The sequence below is a fragment of the Lagopus leucura genome, unplaced genomic scaffold (assembly GCF_019238085.1).
Source record: "Lagopus leucura isolate 7727_CA_CO unplaced genomic scaffold, USGS_WTPT01 Super-Scaffold_100026, whole genome shotgun sequence".
Classification (NCBI taxonomy): domain Eukaryota; kingdom Metazoa; phylum Chordata; class Aves; order Galliformes; family Phasianidae; genus Lagopus; species Lagopus leucura.
Window position 1 is genome coordinate 3122523 of NW_024962277.1, and position 22458 is coordinate 3144980.

Consider the following 22458-nt stretch of genomic DNA (forward strand, 5'->3'; position numbering starts at 1 on the left):
CGACCATGACAAGAGTGACCAAGGGTTTCAGTATTACTGTCCTACAGTTTTGGAATTGCTCTGATAGAGTTCTGCTTCCATTGCACTGTCAAAACCTTCCTATACAAGCTTTATTGTTCCACAGTGGAAGCGATCACTCAGTTTTGATTGCTGTCAGTGTTAGAGGTCTCTGAGGGATGTGACACACGAAGGTTGGATGAGTTCACTTGAAGCTGGATATCAGAACCTACCAGACTGTTTCTGATGCAGGATGAAAGTCAAACTTGAAGTATACAGAAAGAAGCTTTCCCCATAACAAGGAACTCCTGATTTACAAATCAGGTCTGAAAGTGTATCTTATTAAGCGTGAAGTCTTAGAATTCAGAAACTATTGATTCATTATCTTAAATGGTTGTGTTAGAATCCTGTAATAATGCTGATCTCTCATGATTGAAACATTGCATTCCTAATATGTGCTGAATGATGAATGTGATGAATTTTAGCTCTTTTGAATTCTGATCAGATTTCTCTGTGTGAGATCATACGGTGCTCTTTAGTGAGGAAGACAAAATGTGAGGCTGGGACATAAGACATAGGACCTTTGCGGATGCACCTTCACTCAGTGATGATGCAGCTTTCCTTTGACAACTGGGTGAGATGCTGACCTCTGGTGGCTTTAAGCAGGCAGCTATAGAAGAGCGTAGTGCTTTTCGATAATGACTTAAACTCGTGTTTCTTATCTTTAACATCATTTTCTGTAGCCAATAAGGTTATGCATAAACATTAATAACATTAGTTTTATATGTATGTTGGGGTGTGTGTGTGTGTGTGTATGTATGTGTGTATTTATATATATATATATATATATATATATATGTAAGTCACTGTCTGGACAGTTTTCTCCTTGAAATGGATGGGGGAGTTTTAAAGGAAGGGCTGTAGTGTATTTGCCCTGGGACTGCTGGCATCACTGGCTAGTAGACAGTGCAGGTTTCAGGCAGTGTTTGGACTGGCTGAGATGAAGAAGGGGAAATAGTATTTCCTCTTTTCACTTCCTCTCCCTATTCAAGAGAAAGATGATTTCCCTTCTTTTTTTACTCAAGCTGATTTTCTCCACAGTTATTTGATGCTGTGCCTCAATTTTCACAGCTGCTTGAGGTTTGTGTGCCCTGCTGTCATTAAGTAACTTTTGCTGTTGTCATCCACACAGTTGCAGAAATAGGCAAGTAAGAACAAAGAAACCATTTCTTTCTTAAACACTGCTCAGAAGGATTGATTCAAGCCTTTGCATTGCATGCAAATGATGCTGTGGAGATGCAGTGAAGTACTGCTGTACTTCCTTGGTTATCTCTTTTGCTGTCAGTAAATCCCACAGAAAAGTATTCAAGGGTTCCTAGACTTAGTTCTGTTACAAGTTAAAACTGAAGGACCATTTGTGCAAAATTATGAATTATAGCTTACAATGCACATGTCTGCTAGACTTGGGGGAGCACTTAACATTCAAGCTATGATGTAGCTGTGTAACTTTTTTTTTTTTGGTCTGTTTTGTCTTTGCACCAAAGAACATATGCTTAGCAGTAAAGGAGGAGAAATCTTTTCGTCTTTATCCTGCTCCTGTTTTATTGTCTCTGAAGTTGACATACTCATGATTTTCAGATTCTGTTTTGGGGGTGTGGTACTTCCTCGGAAGCAATGCTTGCTGCTTTGCTGCTAGAAAAAGCTGTGCTGCTGGTGTAGCACTGGCTGCCTGCCTTGGACTTGGTGTCCTTGCGCTGCAGCACAGCTGGCAGTAAGCAGGCTCTGCCATGGGATGTCAGTGGTGCCGCACAACTGGCTTTCTGAGTGGTCATCGGAAAGAAGCAGCTGATGGCTGAGCCACCAGTTAGAGAAGAATTGCAGTAGAATCTCAAAGATTTTTCTTCTTCAGGGGTTCGGAGCTGTGTAGATCTGCTAGCGGTGCTGCAATGACATCAAAATAATACTCCTTCGACAGCCTGTGTCAAAGATGTGACTGCTGGAAGGAAGGAATATCACTAGCAGTGTATTGGTGAAGATAAAGAAGCTTGGTTTAGGCTGATGAAATGCTTTAATTCTGAGTTTCATATTGGACAAATACTTTATTTTTGCTTGAGAGTTTAACACTGTGTCCCTCATTTCAGCAGGCACTTATGGACTTCCAGGTCTGCCTGCTGGGAAGTAAATTAAATGCATAGCTGCTGCTTCTCACCTTTCCTCTGTTGTGGCTGTGATGGAAGAAAATTTTTCTTGCTTGTAATACAGATGATGATCATTGCTACTTTTTTTTTTTTTCTTTCCCCCTCTGAAGAGGGATGGTAAATCTGCAAGATTTGCCTTTCTGAACAAAAGCATAATAGGCATGCCTCATTTTTTTTTAAAGATCTATCTAGGAAATTGGAGGCATAGGAAGCCTACACAAACTCTGTAAGCATGGCTGACAAGGAAAGATGAACTGCTTTAGGATACCCTTGAAATAAGATGTTGAGTGTTTTTTTTTAATGTCACTTGGAAGGTTTGCTTCTTTTCTGTCAAAAGCTGCATTTTGCATGTGCTGTTCAAGATCATTAAATGTCAGATGGAGGTTAGAAAGCTAAGGGTAATTGTTTTATTTTTGTATTTACACTATATTTTTTTCTTGTATTATGATTTCTGTTTGCAGTTTTGTTGTTGGTTTGCTTTTAAAATCTGCAGGACAACAGACATGTTACACTGAAGTGTTTATGTATTATGTATAGGGCATAAAAGCTGTTAACAAGTATATGTGAAAAGAAAAATATTGCTTTATGGTAGATTTTAACTTTTTTATTTTAAGGAAAAAAAAACCCAACATGAAAATGTTATTAATGTATTTGTCAGTATGTATGGGTATCTCTGTATGAACGTGAACTCAAAAGACATTTACAGATTGGTCTGAATCATATTTTTTAGAGTGAAATACAGTTAAATGAGTAAAATCACATACTGACAGCACCGGAAAGCAAAGAAACAAATTTGGTTTTATTTGAAAATATTCATTTCAGTGACAAGGTTATCATAGCACGTTAGTTGCAAAGCACTGCTGGAAATGTCTTTTCTTAAGAATAAATTCTCGTAATAAAATATTTGTCTCTTTATCCTTCCCCTGCCACCAGCCATGCCAGCTTCTCCACAATGACGTCTTTCCACTGTGTCCAGGACCTGCATGTACCAGCCAGGAGTAATCTGTCATTGTCAGCATTTGAAAGTGCTATTTATTTACTGCTCACTCTAATTATATATCAGATTTACAAACTTGCTTTTTATAAATACTTTCTTTGGAAAATCAGCAAAACTGGCAGCAATGTTTATATAATAATGCTCACATTTCCCCCATTTTTTTCCCTTTCCTTTTTTCCTAATCCAGGAACCCAGTAACAAGCGGGTCAAGCCTCTTTCTAGAGTTACATCACTAGCAAATCTTATTCCTCCTGTACGAGCCACTCCATTGAAGCGGTTCAGCCAGACACTTCAGGTAATAACAGTAAAGGCACTGCTGTGTCCAGCTGCATTTCTAAAAGGGGAAAGCACACACAGACACACATTTTTGGGTTTCTGTGGCAGTCTGAAATGCATGTACATGTGTGGACACAAGCATACACACCTCCGTAATGTGATAGATGGGCTTAGGTAATTTGTGACTGTGAAGTCACTCAGTTGAAAAACTCAGAACTCCTACCTCAAGAACCACTTCACTCACTGTCCGGGTAATTAATGTTTATTAATTACCAGGAAAGCAGTTACACTTGGAGCAAAGTTGCTTTTCAAATTTTTTGAAGAACAGAGTTTTCTATGACACTACTTCCTGTTAACTTGAACAGATTTCTTTGAAAATGTTATTTTTGGTATAGCCAGTCAGATAGAATTGACGTGTTTCCTTCTGTGTGATGAACTTTGACCTTCCCTAGAGAAAAGATGTACTGAACAATTGGAAAAAGGTAATCTTCCAAAGCTGCTGATAAAAATTAATCAAACGCAAGCAAACTTTAAATGCATCTAAGAAATTAAATCATTTTGTAGTTGCAATTTCCATATTATATGTTAGATGCATAATATTTAACATAGCCAAGAATAGAACTTGAATTTATGAAGTACTAGTGACTTCAGACCTAGAGATTTCAAAACGTGTGGTTGCTCAACTCCTAATGATTATGATGAGTGAGGAACAGCTAAGAACTGAATTACTGGTGGGGATCTGCTCTAGAAAACTTTGGAAAATAGCAGTGTTTCTTCTTTAAAGTAGCTTCCGTGACAAAGTACATGTACAATCCAAATAGAATTATTAAAAAAATGCTGATTTCTCTAAAGAGAGGAAGTATAATTATATCCAAGTGTATTAGAATGTTATTTAATCAAAAGTATTTATCTTAGAGTAACGTTGATGTTATCTGTTAAATAAAACGTTATGGAAAAAAAACCAACAAAAACACTTCTGTAATGGTAGTATCTCATAAACAGTAGTATCTCATAACATTGATTTTCCTGTGATCAGTTCCTCCTATTTTGAAAGCACAGACATCTGCATACAAAAGCTGCATTTATTGAGGTGGAGAAGAGGCAAAATGCCTGACTGCCTTCAGTCTGGGTTGGATCCAGAATGTATACTATAGCATGAGTAGAGCAGAGATGCCTGTATTCCCTGGAGTGTATAAATCTCCTCCACAGTCTGCCTGAAGGAAAAAATTGGCCTGGCTCTGAAAGGAGTACATTAGTTCCAGTTGTGAGGCGTGTGGAAAGTGAATTAATTTTTGGCTAAACTGCTTCTGAGCACAGCACTTCCCTTTTCACAGCCTTCCACAGCTGTTGTCCTCATTTAAGTACCTGCGCTGTCATTTTGCAGTGAATGCCTTTGAGATTGGTTTGTCCAGAAAAAAAATAGTATTTAATCAAGTCTGATTTCAGCTATTGAAACAAACTGTGCTTTCATGCATGTACTAGCAGCCTCTGTAGAACCTAGTGAGAGCTACATAAATGTGTTTCAGGACAAATTTTTACAGAAATAGGCATGAAAATCATAGAATCACAGAATGGTTGAAAAGGACCACAATGATCATCTAGTTCCAACCCCCTGCTATGTGCAGGGTCACCAACCAGCAGACCAGGTTGCCCAGAGCCACATCCAGCCTGGCCTTGAATGCCTCCAGGGATGGGGCATCCACAGCCTCCTTGGGCAACCTGTTCCAGTGCCTCACCACCCTCTGAGTGGAAAAACTTCCTCCTAATATCTAACCTAAACGTCCCCTGTCTCAGTTTAAAACCATTCCTCCTTGGCCTATCACAACCCATGTAAACAGCCATTCCCCTTTCTGTTTATATGCTCCCTAAAATGGTGGGTTTGTAAGCTCTGCTCATGTGAGTTTTAAATAGTAAGTCCTGCTGTTGTGAGCATTCCTGTCTTACTCTGTTCCTCTTGGTTAAGGAATGTATTTTAAGTAAATCTCTGCTTCTAAGTGGAATAATCAGTGATATTTTTCATACCTTCTCCTCTAAGTAACTGAGCTTGGAAGAGCTGCAGTGAGAAATTGACTTCCATGTTCTCCAAGTCCTAGATCCAAATCTATTTCCAGGTGGTGAATGCTGGCAGTGTCTCTAAACAAGCTTTCATATCTGACTGTAAATTGACTTCTTATCTGACTTTGTCAGCAGCAGTAGAAGAGGGGAAACAAATGGCTGACTTTGTGTTTGGGTGCCTAATTGGAAATCACTTGGAAGCATTTTGGGAAGCATGTACAGCCCGTGCTGATGTTTTGCTTTAGTTTCTTACTGTGGGTCCCTAAAGTTAAAACCTTAAGGTGGCTTTTTTTTGTTTTGTTTTAATAATACTTAAAAAAAAAAAAAATTCTCAATGGATCAATTTTCATGCAATCAGAAAATTCTGCATTTCTTTCCTGAAAATTCAAATAAATCTTCTTATATAATTATTTTTGAAGTAAAGATATGTTTGATTAAGAAAAAAAAAAGTTGTGTGTAATTTTCCTTACTTCTGTACACACAACTTCTGTATTAGTGGATTTTCTACGTGCTGATTGAAGAGAAACACCTCTGGAACTGAGAGCTCTGCAGTGTTTTCTAAGATGCATTCTTAACAACTTCTGCTGTTTTGCATATTTTTTATTATAGAATTATAGAATTGGTCAGTTTGTGTATCTTATTTCTCAGCTTCATTATCATGTTGCACATTATTGTCAATACTTCCTGCTGGGATGTGGAGTAACAAAATGCATGAAGTTTTCTGGGTCACTGTGTTTCTGTCACATAGACACTATAGGTTAACTGAACAATTCTGTTAACTTCATCACTAACAGAGCGTCTTTCCATCTGCATTTCTGCAGGATGCCAAATGCTGAGCAGGTATTCTTATCTAACTATCCACCTATAAAAATACTTCATTTCTTAGCTGTATTTTTAGTCTGCATCATGCACGACTAATGATTGTGATGATCTGTTTGTTTCTGTTTGGTCTTATTCACAGCTGTGCTGTTGGACTTAAGCTGAACACAGCACAAAAAAAAAACAACTCCAGCTGTTGCTGATGAGAAAAATTAAAGTCTGGCTAGCTTCCTTCACCACTTCAGTTTTCATCAGTGTCTTGAATTTAAATAGAAAATCCAAATTGTTTTTATCTTCCTTAGATACACCACAAATTTCTAAAAATTCTTAAGAAGAAAGCTCTTCTTGTCATCAGTCTGAATGCTGGAACTTTGATCTATATTTGCCTTCCCTCAATACGTAAAGCTGTTTGCTGTATTGCACCTGAGAGTACTGTTTGTAATTGCCAGAATTAACATCAGTAACACATACACCCTTCACACTAACTGTCTGGTAATAGTCAGTGAATGTCATTGCAGTCAGACAAATACAGTGAGCACAACCAGGAGTTGGGGCCTCATTCTTCCAAAAGTCCTCTAATTTTTGGATTTTATAAGAAAATTTAAATTGTCTCAGAATTTAATAGGCATGGATTTTAACCAATGTTCCTCGACAGGTTTTTTGTTTTGTTTTAAGGAGACCAGAAACTAAGAAAGCATTTTTAAAAGACTGAAGATGTAGAAATAATGATTTGGCATTTCTGCAGTTTCCTCATAGTGTTCAGTTTAAGTTCAGTGTTCAATTTTTTTTCCCTTGATGATAACTGCCAAGGTACCAGCATAGAACCTTAACTTGTTTTTAAAATTTGCTAGCTAAACTTAAATTTAGTTCTCCAGCCCCACTAGAGCACTATGTGTTTATTTCAGAAAAAGATGGTAAAATAATAGAATTTAGATGGTTAGAATGATGTACGTCTGTCTTGAACTATAATCAGTGTTTTATTGAAATCATTTATTCATTTGGCTTTTTAAAAAAAATTAGGCTTACTTACTGACTTCACTTCTCATTTCTATTCTTGTCTGTTACAGCATTGAAAGTTCAAGTCTGTTTGACTTTCAAGTGACAACATATTAATTTTAGCATTAAATAGTATTTCTCTGGTGATGCATTAGTTTCTATTTGTGGCTTTACAAGTCAATTTCTACAACTTATCTGAAGAAGTAAAAGATGTGTGGTTTCCTTCTGACTGTCAGCCTTTTTATGCCCCTTCTGTGCAATATAGAACTGTAGAGAATAATGTCAAGTACACTGCAGTGTAGAGAAACATAACTGTCAGTGGATGTAAGAAATTACTTTTCTCAACATGTATGGAGTTTGTTTGCTATTATGGGGTGCGTGTTGTTTTATAACACGTTACATGACCTTTTGTTAAAAGATTTCAAGATCAGGACTTTCACTGTAAAGATCAGCTTCTCTGTTTCTTTTCTTCATAAGTATTTTCTTCATTCAACATGAAACATTCCTTTAACAAGAAAACTACTACAAAGGAAGGAGCTGTATTCTTGAGGATGTATATGGGAATGCATGGAAGGGGGCATTCCACCATGGGTCATGGAATGACAACTGTTCTGCTTGGCTGTTCTCGTGGCTGGTGATTTGTGGCTGCAACACATCTGGCTCTTTTTCCCTAATCTTTCCATCTGCATGTGAAAATAATGGGCTCTGTGATTCATCACTGTAATAAGTATAAATTAAGCATATAATTTTCATGTGTGTTTCTTTTATCTTCTTAAATCTTGAGGGGAGACTAGCACCTGACTTGCAAAGTTCTGTGAGGTTCGTATATGTATACATGTGTATGTGTTGTGTTTTTTTTTGGGGTTTTGCCAACTCCAAGTAGGGCTCAGAATGACTTTTGTTATTAAAAAAAAAAAAAAGGCATAGTTTTTATTTATATTGTGTCTTCTAAATTAAAAACATTGTATTTGTAGGCATCGTTAGCATTTCATGGACTTCTGTCTTCAGAGGAGAATTTCAAGAATTGTGCTTTGTATATGCTGCTTTCAACCTGAAAATGAAGGGAATTTATTTTGTTTTGAATATTCTTACCCACAGCAATTGAAAGATGACTGTGTTATATAAGGCTGGTTTTAAATAACAACAGAAATGTAGTATATTTGAACAACTTAGAATACTTGAGATATTTTAGAGGTAAGACTTCAGGGTGAAGCCTCTAATTTTAATAAAACGAGAGAGGAATACTTTGAAAATAACAACATGAGATTGTAAAGTACTCATCTGTAGCCTGAACTCTTTCTATGAGTCTACAGAAAAAAATGTGTCAATGCACAAAAGACTCGCTTAAAATTTGACTTCGTTTTTACTGCACTTTAATACATAATAGAGATCCTAGAACACTTCATCTCAGTTTAAAGGCTCCAGAAATATTAATAATTATGCTATGATAGATCCAGTTCTAGTGTTTCATAATCTTCCATCTGCTAGCACTGATTTTTTTAAACACATTTTCTTTAAATTCTAAGGAATAATTAGGAAGGAGTGGTGTGAGCAGAATCTAAATTGTTGTTCATCACAAACAGTAACACCTGATTGTTAGCCTACTTTTTCCTTAAAGATAATGCTTGTTCTTTTTAGTCAGATACCATTTCAGACTTTCTATGTGAATTAGTTTCTTGCTCCAATGATCTGCAAAAGCAGGAAGTTACCAGTAGAAAGGTTTACTTCATGTATGAGAATCACTTCGGTCAGAGCATTAAGACAAAGAAATTTACATCCTGCTTGTGTTTATGTATCTGCAATAGTTGATTCTGATAGCCTACTAATAAATAAATAAATACAGTTGATTAGCAAGATAGTAAGGTTTTGAAGGGCAGCCTCACTTTATAAACCTTTCTTCTGTCCAGCTGAGAAAAGATTACTGAAACCATTAATTACTGTTTAAGTAATGCACAATTCCATCTGAAATCCTCCAGGGCCATAGCATCTCTGTACAGCCATCTGAGCAATAGCATGTCTCAGAGAACAAACCAGCCAACACAACAATACAAAATTTTGCTGTCATAGGTTTTGGAATTTTCTAGGTAACAAATGAAGCTTTCTTCCAAACTGAGCAAATAGTATTCATAGTAGTTTTTGTCTCTAAAATTTGTATTAAATTCTATAGTTTTCAGACTTAGGGATCTAATCAGGTGGATCTGTGCTGTGTATGAATAATTCCTGTCTACTGAATTCCTGTTTACTGAATTGACATTTTATTCAGTCAGCCATATTGATGTGTCATACCGTTGTGGCATTACCACTGTAGTTCATTCTTGTTACGTGGCACATAAGTGTACTGTATGGTTTTGTACAGTTCTAAACATGTTGATAACAGGACATGGACATAGGTATAGAATTTTTAAAATAACTTCTTACATTCCCAGTAAGAAAATTGCTACTAAGTTACTTTAAAAACTATTCAGAAATGTTTGAATTATATAAGTAAATCCATCTGAACAAAAATCCACAGTGTGAATCTGATATAACAAGAGTTACACTTCTGTGTATTTCTAGCGCTCTATCAGTTTCCGCAGTGACAGTCGCCCAGATCTGTTCAGTCCACGGCCATGGTCTCGAAATACACCTGCTGCTAACACAAAGCGGAGAGACAGCAAGCTGTGGAGTGAGACCTTTGATGTCTGTGTCAATCATATGCTTACATCTAAAGAAATCAAGCGTCAAGAGGTACAGTTGTTTAATTATTACCGTTTTTAACTGTAGGTCTTACGTTTGAAGAAGTCATCTTTAAATCATGGAGTAATAAATGATAGTAGACATTAGGATAGCACCTGAAGCTTTCTTGAAATTAAACGGAAGACCACCATTTCTGCAAGAAGCAGGATTCCATCTGCATACATTATAATTTAACCTTTATTAGACTGATATAGTCTTTCTTAAAACCCAGCTCATCATATTTCTATAATAAAATGTGAAGTTACTAAGATACATTGTACTCTGTGTGCACCTACGTGCTTTGTGTGACAGTTTCTTCAGGGATGGCTGGTACTCTGATGTTTTACTTTATTCTGATAACGATGGCTGAGCATGCTAGTTCAAGTACAGGTGTTATGTATGCACAGAAAAGTGTAATGATTTGCTCTGTATTAATCAAAAATGTATCTTGCAAAGACAAAAATGAGTACATCAATGCTTTTAATGTGTTGCACATGAAAAATCCTACTTAGTTCATGTTATGCCAATAGCAGAGTTCCCACTGAGATCAGTAAAGGAGAAGTATGGTGTACTGACTGGGTTGAGTTGCTTTGTCTTGACACAAACCCTGTGATCAAGTGAGATAGCCAAGAAATGGGAACCATAAGCTTGTATAGGTCTGTTTGCACACGCATACTCCAGGGTCTGTTTGCTCTGCATCAATCACTTATTTATTTGTATAAGATCAACTAAATTTTATAGCAGTATCAGCAAAGTTTGTAACAATCTCTCCTGGAGTATTTCAGGGACTAGAAGTCATAAATCAAACCACAACATCAGACATTTCTTTTTCAGATTTTAACACTAAATCATTCTCAGAAATAACTTCTAGAATTGAAAACTTCAAAGGCAGTTTATTGAAAAATAAACTGTAGAAACTGTTTGCATAGCATAATATACTGTCTTGGAGCAGAAGCCTGGACCTTTCAGAGAACTTAGATAAATGAGCTTTCCTTGGGAGCTTTCCATGAGGGTTCTGCTTTATGTTGGTTCTTAGGCTGCATGCCACAACACATTATCTGAACCACTTCCAGGAGTCAGTTAACTTACACTATGGCAAGCCTTCTGTGTATGCACACTATCAAGCTAGGAGAATCTGCAGTAGCTGAAGATGTTATTCCATGATCTATGAGAGTTTAAAGCCTTGACTGCAATATTAAAAATTCTGACCAAAGTGTTAACTTTATTGTACTCCAGTTTAGATTGAAATTGTATAACAAATAAATACAAAGCTATTCTGGTAAATCAGAGTATTAGCATAGAGATTATTTTTACTCTGCCAGGTTTAAAGTCTCAAATCTTCTTCAAGAAAGGTAACTAACATCAGTAGGCTGTTTAGTATAACTTGATATTTGTAACAAAAAAACCAAATGACTAAACGTGAACCGGCAGCAAAATAAAAGTGCTCACAACCAAAGCAGTGTTTTATAAGATCTACCTCCTGACCTTCTAGGCTGCCTGGAACTTATATTACTGCAAATATTATACAGCACACAAGGCTGTCTTACGCAGATGATTATATAGGTTGTATTTTTTGAACTATAGTAGTTAAGATATAGTTAGCAATAGGAGTAATTTCTTTTCCAACAGATGTGTTTCCAAATGGAGGAGCTTTTTTCAGTATTCAGTATGAAGTTGTGACTTAACTATTTCTTGACAATTTTAGTTTAAATATATGTATATATTTATGATATTTGTGTCTTTTTTATAGGCTATATTTGAACTTTCCAAGGGAGAAGAAGACTTAATAGAAGATCTGAAGTTAGCGAAAAAGGTCTGTTTAAAAAAGAAATAAGTGTATGTATGTGGGGGCGGATAGGGACAAGTTAAAAAGCAAAACAATATTCAGTAATTTATCTCTTTTAAAATAATCCTTGCTTTTTACAATTGCTTGAACTGTAAGAGGAAAATAAAAAGCCAACCTCAAAATTGTTTTCCTAAAAAAATAAAATATGATGCATTCATTTAAGAAAAAAATAGATATGCTTATGAAACAAAATATTCTCAGCAGTTGGCTCATTTTTATTTATGTGAGCTTTAAATACTATCACTACTTTTTCAGCTACCAGTGATATATGAATTTAAGCTCTCTTTTTTTATCTTCAGGCTTATCATGACCCAATGCTTAAACTATCCATCATGACAGAGCAAGAGTTGAACCAAATTTTTGGAACACTGGACTCTCTAATTCCTTTACATGAAGGTAAAATTCACAACTCAAATAATCTTTTTCTGCTATATCATTGCATTTAGTTTTATAGTCATCTGGTTCATTAAGTGATGCCCCTTTTTTTTTAATCATGATTAGATCTTCTCAGGCGACTTCAAGAAGTCAGGAAATCTGATGGATCAACAGAACACGTTGGCCATATCCTTGTGGGCTGGGTAAGGCACTATTTAAAATCAATGCTGGGACTCAGTTTGGAGCTGCAGCATAGTAAAAACATTTATTTGCAATTTACAGAAGTACTTACAATTTCCATACCTAGCATAACATTTCCAAAATACATTCTTAAAGTATTTTTGTAAGGTAAATATAACTGTTTAGAGACATAACCGAACTTTTTCTCTTTTGAGGGATTTTCTGTGAAAGGTTTAGAGTGGGTTGTGACTTTAAAAACTCTTGCTATGCAGGAAACCAGCACTTCTTAATGTGCTTCAAATAAAACCAAGTTAGAGTCTATTCATGTGATGTAGATCGCTTAAGGATCTGCCTCTTATTTGTGCTCTGATTTTTGAGAGAAATGAGGCTTTGAGGAGTCACGTTGTGTAAGGCCCCTCTATAGTCATTTCTGAATGCCTTTCTATTGCAGTCAAAGTGATAGTTGTTAGTGTGTCAGAGAGACTAATTCCTTGGGGTTTGTTGAAAGGCAGAGTTACAAGAGAGACGCTTACACTGGCCTGCAGAAGAAAAAGTTCACTACTGTACAGTACCATAAACTCTGAAAAACAGGTTTTGTTGGTTTTGTTGATAAAATTGCTCGTTATATGAAAAAAGGAGCTCTTATTTAAGGATTTAGATGTGTGAAAAGTTTATTTGTAAGTATATCTAACTACTTAAATGTAGCAGGAAAAGGAGCTTGATGTTTTTAAGGGATTAAGTGATGATAGATATTTAGCTGCTCTGTGTGGAAACAGTGCTTTATTCTAAACACAGGAGATGTTGTCACTGCTGTAGTTAATGATAAGTGATAAGATAAAGTGTCAAAGATGATCTCTGGTTTTCCCTGCATAAATTAATTTTAGCTGTGTACATTTTCTGGTGTCTTTGAACACCAGTGAACTTCTTTTGACCTGAATACACAAGACTACTTTTCCTTTGGAGAAGATTTTATATATAATTGCTTGTAAATGTACCAGTATTTGTAGAGAGATATATTGTTTTAACTAATCTTAAGCAAGCTTTTTTTCACATTAAAAACACAGTTCTATCATCTTAATTTGGTTAAGATTCTTGAGGGCAGTATAGGAAGGATTTCAAGGTCAGCTCAATCAGCTATCAGATATTCAATTTTCTATTCCTTTAACGAATTAAATGTGCATAAGATAGTAGGAAAAAGCTCATTTTGTAGGACTTGTGCAAATCATCATTATGTTTACAACCCCGTGTTATTATATTTTGATCACAAAATGTCCTGCAGAGCTAAAAGAAACTTATGTTCTCTTCAAGAGTAAACCTAATGGTACAGATATGCTTTTGTATTTTCATATTTTCTAATCAAACAGGAACATCTGTATCAGGTCAGCATATTGTTAATCTGAATCAGTCCACGTTTGATGGTACTCATTTCTAGGCTTTTGTTTCAAATCATAATTAAAATTAGACCTCTGTATTCAAATAATATCTGCATTAGGTAGTGCACAACTGTTAGGTCAGATATTCTTAATGCTTTGGAATAATGTAGGGGATCTCAAGGAACTGAGGGATGAGCTAATCCTTCCAAATAATTTAAATGATGAACAAGATGATCAGAAGACCTGGAGACCTTACAAATTTCAGAAACGTGGTCATCAATGAACAGTGGATACATCTCCAGGAAAGAGACTCTCAGCATGAGTTCTCAAATTTTGAATTGCTTGAAAAGTTCTTTAGAGCAAACTGCTTCACTTCAGCTGCAGAATAATTTATTCTAATTTATTCCTTCTTTTTTCAGCTTCCATGCTTAAACTCCTATGATAGCTACTGCAGCAATCAGGTAGCAGCCAAAGCCTTATTGGATCACAAGAAACAAGATCACAGAGTGCAAGATTTCCTGCAGCGCTGCTTAGAGTCACCTTTTAGTCGCAAACTGGACCTTTGGAATTTCCTTGACATCCCAAGAAGCCGTTTGGTTAAATATCCATTACTGCTCAGAGAGATTTTGAGACACACACCAAATGATCATCCAGATCAACAGCACCTTGAAGAAGCTGTGAGTGATTCGATTTTTTTCTTTTCATATTTATTTTCTTTTAAAAAGATTTACAGCACATTATGCTTATAACTATTTAGTGAAAACTATATAAATTATGGAAATGCTAAGGTATGTATAGCTGGAACTAGTTCCCTTCACCTAGTTGAATCTTCTTTCAGTAGCAAACTAGTATCAAGAAAGCAGGGCAGTAGTGGTCCTGTGGTGTGTCCACAGCTCGTCTGATCCTTGTCAATTTTGTATTTACCTGTCAGTGTCATTTTCCATCTAATCTAAATTGGTTATTGCAGAGATTTTGTTCTAGATTTTAGGTGACTGAGATGAGTTTAACATTTGCCTGGACTTGCATATTTTGTAGTTTGTAGTATTTCTGCTGCAAAATGACATCCTTACTTTTTTTGGGAAAACACATTTCAAAACACTTGTACCTGACTGCTGCTGGGTTACTATTTTTTCCCACCATCTCTTGCTCAGCACAACTTTCTGTTGTAAAACTAGACAGCTGTGTTGTGAATTCAAAGCTCTGATATTCACATTTACTGCAATTTATTAATTATTTTTTGTCGTGAATATTCTTTTAAGTCTTAGCATAAAAAATGTTCATAAAGAATTTTTCAGCATATTTTTTCAGATTTATTTTTCTGCATAATGTCTGGCAGGATCTTTTAAATAATATTTTGATTGATTTCCTATGTTATCTAATAAAAAATAATCACGATGCTTTTCTTGATATTTCAATAGCCATATATAGTTTTTGGTATTCTGTTTCAACAGAACATCTGTTCATCTTTGAAGTGATGTATTTCATAAATCGTGTATTTGTCAAGTTAGAATAAGAAACAAAAATGACTATTTTTACACTGTGGTCTGCTTAAATCTGTGGCTATTATCAGTTCTCTTACAGACTGGTATGCATAAAATTAATGAAAAACATGCTGTAAACTAAGATGGTGTTATTGCAGCTCCAGTTCAAGTTATGTGAAGATAGCTCTGAATATCAGACTGTCTAATTAAAGTTCATGTGTTTCCATTTTTTGTAGATTAACATCATTCAGGGTATAGTCGCTGAAATCAACATAAAGACTGGTGAATCTGAATGCCAGTACTACAAAGAAAGACTTATTTATCTTGAAGAAGGACAGAGGGATTCACTCATTGATAATTCACGTGTTCTGTGTTGTCACGGCGAACTGAAGAACAACAGAGGAGTGGTAAGGAAAAAATGCGTTGTTACAAATAGCTTTAGCTTTTAAAGATGTCTTCGTGTTGCATGATGGGCAGTGTAGTAGAAATATTAATAGAAGCAGAAACCAGCCATTCCTGTATTTTTTATATTTTAAATAGAAACAACATGAAACTCTGAATGAACAAAAAAAAGAGAAAATTCTTTCTCATTAATTGAGCTCATGACAGTTTCTCAAAAGAAACAAAGAAGCACAGGTTTAAATGGATTTATTCATTATATATTCATTTATTCATGTATTCAGACTGCCTCAGGTAGCATGTTTATACATACAAAATAGAAGGATTATGTGTTGTCATATATCTGGCATGTTACACACATTCTGCTTTCTGTGGTATTTCATTCTAATGAAAATGTTACCACTTAACAAATTTATTCAAAGTTTTATCATGTCCTGCATAACTACTGTATTTCAGTTTTGCAGCTACTAAGTGAATAGATTTGTTTTTTATCAGACTGCAGAAAGTTACTGTGAGTGCGAAAGGTGACAGCACTATGGAAAAAGAAAACAAACAACCTCACAACAATAAGCTTAGGTTTGTGTCCTGCAAACAATTAAAGAGGCACAAATGGAGGGAAACTGGAAATGCCACAACATTCACATATGTACATCAGTGTACAAAACAGAATGAAGGTGGATTTTGTGAATATAAGATTACCAAGGCATATTGAGAAAGGCTTATGCTACAATGACTTATTATAGTTTTCTGAAAGCATTAGCTTCTGGAAGATGGAACACTAAGCTAAGTAGATCTGAGGATCTATCTTGCATTCTTAAAATTTCAAATAATATGTCTGTTTAGAACTAGAGTATGGACAGATTTAGAAACAAATAATTCATAATGATTGTGTAGAAAGAAAGGGGAGGGGAGAACAAATAATTTCAGTGTGTGATATAAAATGACATTAAAATTTCAGTTTATTACTGGAAGATGCTGAAGATTATCAAACGTGAGGAGGAACATGATTTAAAAATATTAGGTGACTTGTGCCACTTAAAAGCAAAAGTGATTTTCTGAACTTCAGAAAGATGTGGTCAAGCTGAAGTTTGTAAGCAGTGTATGAACTGCAGTAAGACTCCTCATAATTGCTCACTGAAAATATGACAGTTTCAAGATATGGGTGAAATGGGTTGCCTGTTTCTTACTGATGCAGACAGCAAGGAAAAGATAAGATCTGGGGAGTTAGAAAATAGAGTGTGCTTAAACGAAACAGAAAGCAGTGCAATAGGTAAAGCTCTGAAACATCAAAATTTCAAGATCTCAGTACTAAAAGATGAATTAGGACCATGAAAAATGAGGCAAAAAGAATAATCTTAGAAGTTTTTAAATTGTTAGTTATATATTTATTTTTTGCTGGGTCAGTAACAGGAAAAGAGGAATCCTTATTGATTTTAACTTCAGAAAACACATAGGGTTCTAACATAGTAGAGTTTAAATAAATCTGGTTTAATGATGATCCTAATAATAATAATGTTTTGTTAATTATACATTTTTACCAGAAACTGCATGTCTTCCTCTTCCAAGAAGTCTTAGTAATTACTCGAGCTATCACCCATAATGAACAGCTCTGCTATCAGCTATATCGGCAGCCAATTCCAGTGATGGATCTTGTGTTAGAAGACTTGCAAGATGGCGAGGTTCGATTGGGTGGATCCATACGTGGTGCATTTAGCAACAATGAGAGAAGTATGAAAACATCTTTCGTTTTATTTCCTTATATTGAATCATCGTAACCTTAAGACATCTGCCAGTGAGACACAAGAATGTTATCTCTAAAGTTCACATTATCTATATCTAATATCTTGGTTCTTATTTCAAACTGGTTATTTTGCTGTAGCTTGGATCTTTTAGATTGTTTCTCAATCCAGAGTCCACTTTATAGATAATGGAATTCCTCCCTACACCTGCTTTTGTACAGAACTGGGTAGGAGAGAAGGAGAGAAGTAAATTGAATGGAGTGGCAAAACTGAAAAATTATAAACAAGTTAATTTTGAAATTTTAAGCTTTAGTCTTTATGAACTCTCTATTATAATTATGGAGACATTTATGGCTACTCCATAACTAATTCTTTCAACTGGCAGATAATTAATGTGATGCTCAATGTAAAGATTGCAGCTACTGTTGTTAATGGCAACAAGTAAGAATTAATATTAAGAATTAAGTAAGCCTATTATAAAGATACTTGTTTCATTGCAAGAGTCCTTTGAATCTCACCGATCTTGTAAAAATTTGTGAGGTTTGTTTTGTGTATTCATTTTATTGCTGAACTGAATGGAAGAGATGAGGCAATTTCCAGATGACACAGTATTTAGTGAAGGTTCTGGATATCTGCTGTGCAGAGAGTAGGAGGAAATGCTTTGAAGTATGGGAGGATCCTTAGTTCTGCTGATACACTTAAAGCTGTGCAGTTAGCTCATTCATGGCAGAACCAAAATGGTTTAATCCAGCAGTAAGAAATTATAAGGAATGTTAGCACTGTTCTGTGTTCTCGTCCCCACAGAACATGGAGAAACCTGGTCTCTTCTCTCTGGTCTGATACGGTATTGGCAAGAAAACCGAACTTTGACCACTAGACAAAGATTTTGCTGATTCATTATTTTAGTATACTCATTTGTTATGAAATTGGTTCAGCCAAAGCATTCAACATTTTGATATGTATTGTTTCTTTCAGTCAAAAACTTCTTTAGAGTCAGCTTCAAAAATGGATCTCAAAGCCAGTCTCACTCACTGCAAGCCAATGACTCCTTCAGCAAACAGCAGTGGCTTAATTGCATCCGGCAGGCCAAAGAAAAAGTGACGTGTGCAGGAAAAGCTGGAGTGCTGAGCTCAGAAGCATGTTTTATTTTGTCACCAAATGGAAGCAGGGTATCCAAGGGAGAAACCATGATTGAGCAAATGGACCAATCTGACAGTGAGTCAGACTGTAGTATGGACACCAGTGAGATCAGCATTGACTGTGAACGTATGGAACAGACAAACCCTTGTGAAAGCGAAAAACAAGTAGAAACCAATGTTTGACACAAACCTATTCATGGAACAAAACCTGTGTCTTACCTGTACAGTATTTGCATTCCACACATGGAACCATTTGGAGAAGCACTTTTAGAATATTTTTTGTGACAATGTCAATGCAGTCCTTCTTGTATAGTACTTGTATATGTGTAGTACTGTAACTACCAGTTTGTGTAAGCTGGAATCTCCTGCAACTCATGCCCCGTGATTATGCTTCACAAACATCTAACATGGATGAAAGAGGTACTTGACCAGTTATTCTCAATGTCCTGCTGTATACAGAATCTCTAAACTACTGCTTATAAGCACATTACATAAAGAATCTTCCATAATTTTAAAGTACTTTATTGCCCTTAGTGGGGCAGCTGAAGACGTGGACTTAATATTGAGTTTCAGGAATGGGTATTGAGATTTTAAGTTTGCATAAAGTCTTGGAAGTTAAAAACAGTTCAGTGTAAAAAAAAAACCAACCAAACAAAAAAAAACATCTTGCAGTAACCTTTCTGAACTCTTGTGGTTTTAAATCAACAAAAACTGTAGTGGGTCATGTAATCAGTAACTTTTTAAGGACTGATTTTTCAAAATGAAGCACTGTACAAAGATCCATCAGTTGATTGATGGGATAAACAGTAAAACCTGGTAAATTGAAGTGGTCAGCATCATGCTATGGTTTAAATATGAAAGCACATAATGCGAAAAATAATCGAGTAAACAATAAAACCAGACCTGCACAGCCAGCACTGAATTAAATGAAATGCTGAGAATACTGGATATTTGTAAATAAGTTGGTAGTTTGCTCTCAGTGCCATATATATGTATATGCATCTGTTCCTATACTCTCAAATAGGGTAAGAATGAAAAAAGCTTTTGCTTGTGTGTAAGCCCTCTTCAGCATTTTGCACTCCACTGACCTCCACTGATGGTTTTAAACACCACTAAACTAATGTTAAAAACATTTAAGTTTCTGTAAATGTCTGTTTACAGTTACATGCAGTTATTGCTGGTTTTTATATATTTTTCTTAAAGTAAGTGACAATTTTATATAAATGGTGCTCTACAAGTGTCCTGTGGGATTATGTAGAGAAAGTTCAAACATAAAGGGAATTGATTTTCCTTTAGGATATATTCCATCCTTTATATTTTTGTCAAATTAATTTTAAACTTTTTTGTTGCATTTACTCTCATGCTGTAATTGGAAATGACACTGTGTTTTTTGATGGCTGATTTAATCTACTCATTATGATGAGAAACAGATGAGTCACTTAAAAATGCAGTCTAAAACACTCAGTTGAACATCCTGTTATTCTTCAGGAATCCCTGGGTAATATTTTATTTCTTAGTGTAAGAAATAATGCCAATGCTGATAGTTTGGCAAGCTATGAAAGTTATAAGAAATTTATATGATCCTTAATATAAAAACCTGTGCAAAGTACTCATACCATCAAAAGTAGAAAAACTAAGTTATTGCCAAAAATGTTTATTTCTTGTCCTGCAGGTTTATAGAAAATAGTAAATGTCAATTATCTCACATATATATACTGATGTGCATTACAGAAATCAGTGTGACAAGATTATAAGCAATATAAAACAAGGTATTTTTATTTTTCCAAAAAAGTCTGTTTTACCCGATAGAACATATTTCTGTATTTATACTTTTTTCAAAAAATGTATTTTTTTTTTTTTTCTGTTTCAGGCTTTGTAATTTATTTCAACTGCTTCATTTTTAGAGCTGAATGACAGTGAAGGCAAGGGAAAGGAAAGATTTACAGAAGAAAAGGAGTAGGAAAGCTTATTAGATGGTAAACAGTTTTCATAAAAATTGTTCAGTGAAATGTTTGAAAAGAGAGAAAATTAAGTAAAGGGTTCAAATACGGAAGGATTGAATGTGTATTGACTTTTTCTTTTCTATATATTTTTGTTTTATAATAGCCTTAAACTTTTCTGGAAGCATTTCAAATAAATTACATTAAAACATTTTGATTTTTTTTTATTTGATTTGGTTGTTTGTGCAAGAAGATTTCAACAGTAAGCACGGTAAGTCTTAACATGTAATGACCAAGACTTGCGTTTTGGTTCTAGGGGAAGTGTTACATATTTGGGTCTAATTTGCTACAAACAGTAGTAATAACTGCTAAACAAGTCACTTCACTGAATAATCCAGCACATTCCCCAAAGTTTTGTGTTGTTTAATCAATTTAGTGAGTAGGTAGAGCAAAAAATTAAGAGCAACCATATGTCTCATGTCTCCTGATACATTCTGGATCACGTCTCTACTAAGTCTGTTCTTTTAAAACTCTGAGATGATACATTTTGGGACACACAAAAATCGAACAACCGGATGAAGACTCTTCTAAGATGAACATGCATTTTTGTACTTGTCATTGCTTAGCAACCCAACTGTATACAACACACTGTAGTGCAGGTGTTTCAGTTTTGGTTTACAGCTTTGACTTGATCTAACAAAGCATTTTTGTAAAGAGAAGAGTAAACTTCTAGTTGAAGAATATGGTATCATTCTAGTTAGGGTTTTCTTCATTTGGGTTCAAACACTTTTGAAATGCCACTGTATTTGAAGGAGTGACTTTTGACTGTGTTGAGATGGACATGCAATAACAGTACAAAAAAGTATGGGAAGAAAGTATTAGTAAATGCATTAAGAAGGTCAGTAGTGATTATAGTTAGCAATCCTGATGTTAGAAAAATGGGGTTTAAGAAGTTGAAGTAGTAAATAAACCAGCATGCATGCTGTAGCCATTCAGCAAGCATAAACCTATGCTTGATTCTTAGAAGAATTGGCTGATTTCCCAGGAAACTCACTGCTGTATGTACGTTGCTTTCACTAATGAGATATTTCTAAACCATGTAATTTTAACATTAGATCTCTAAGGGATCTCAGGTAATTCCTGACTCTGATGGAAGAAACGTTCCAGAGCAAGAAGGTGAAAAGAGAACAAGCGGAGTGTGTTGAAAGGGCAAGAGTCAGCGAAGAACCAGTTTCCAAGTCTTCTGAGTTCATCGTGAGGAAATGGCAAGATGAGAGAAAAGTGAATGAAGGGTGAGTTCCAGCTCCTCTAAATCTGAGGTATTAGTTTTCAAGATCTCACCATCCTGAGAACAGTGAGTGGCAAGTCATCTTACTCTCAGGCAGAGGAGGCTGATAGCAGGATGTGGCAGTTTCTTAACTTTGTAACAACTTCTCAAGCTACTCTATTCTTGCTGGGCGCACTCAGTGCAGTCTTGGTTTATAGGAGAGATCTAATGAAATAGAAACAATAAAGGATAAAGAATAGATTCTCTTGACTGAGAAAGAAAAGTGAGCGAAGAAATGCCCTTGGAATTCTTTGAAATATATATGGGCCCTCTGAGACTGCAAAAGAAAATGTAACGTGTGGTCTCTGGTTTCCCAGATTTGTTCTGCAGCACTGAAAAAAAACAATGCAAGTATTAAGATGACTCATGCCTGAAACACACAGTTCTGCTACAAGACAACAGGAACAGTTACTGCTGTGAAGCTCAGTACCAGGGAATCAATTGTCAGAGTCTGGTAAAAGATGGGCCATAGCTTAATACTAAGGTAGAGAAGACACTTCTCAGTGGTGACTCCCATGGGATTACTGCTTTAGGAATGCTCTGAATTACTGGGGACTAGTTAGTTCTCTTGAGGTTACAGAGAAATTTCTAGAGTTTGAAAGATTG

General features: G+C 35.5%; 1 protein-coding gene across 4 annotated transcripts in view; it reads left to right on the forward strand.

The window, feature by feature from the left end:
• The window catches only part of ARHGEF3 (Rho guanine nucleotide exchange factor 3), a 115130-nt gene extending 94394 nt beyond the window's left edge, over positions 1 to 20736 (forward strand). For 3 of the 4 annotated variants that reach the window (XM_042880387.1, XM_042880388.1, XM_042880389.1), the window contains 9 exons: positions 3380 to 3487; positions 9895 to 10065; positions 11804 to 11866; positions 12199 to 12295; positions 12401 to 12477; positions 14247 to 14504; positions 15545 to 15715; positions 17249 to 17435; positions 18422 to 20736. In XM_042880387.1, the coding sequence (XP_042736321.1) occupies positions 3380 to 3487; positions 9895 to 10065; positions 11804 to 11866; positions 12199 to 12295; positions 12401 to 12477; positions 14247 to 14504; positions 15545 to 15715; positions 17249 to 17435; positions 18422 to 18768 (1479 nt within the window). In that variant the 3' untranslated portion in view covers positions 18769 to 20736. Of the gene's footprint in view, positions 1 to 3379; positions 3488 to 9894; positions 10066 to 11803; positions 11867 to 12198; positions 12296 to 12400; positions 12478 to 14246; positions 14505 to 15544; positions 15716 to 17248; positions 17436 to 18250; positions 18382 to 18421 lie in introns of those variants that run through there. The other variant, XM_042880390.1, reaches the window with a different exon arrangement.
• Positions 20737 to 22458: the final 1722 nt, after the last annotated feature.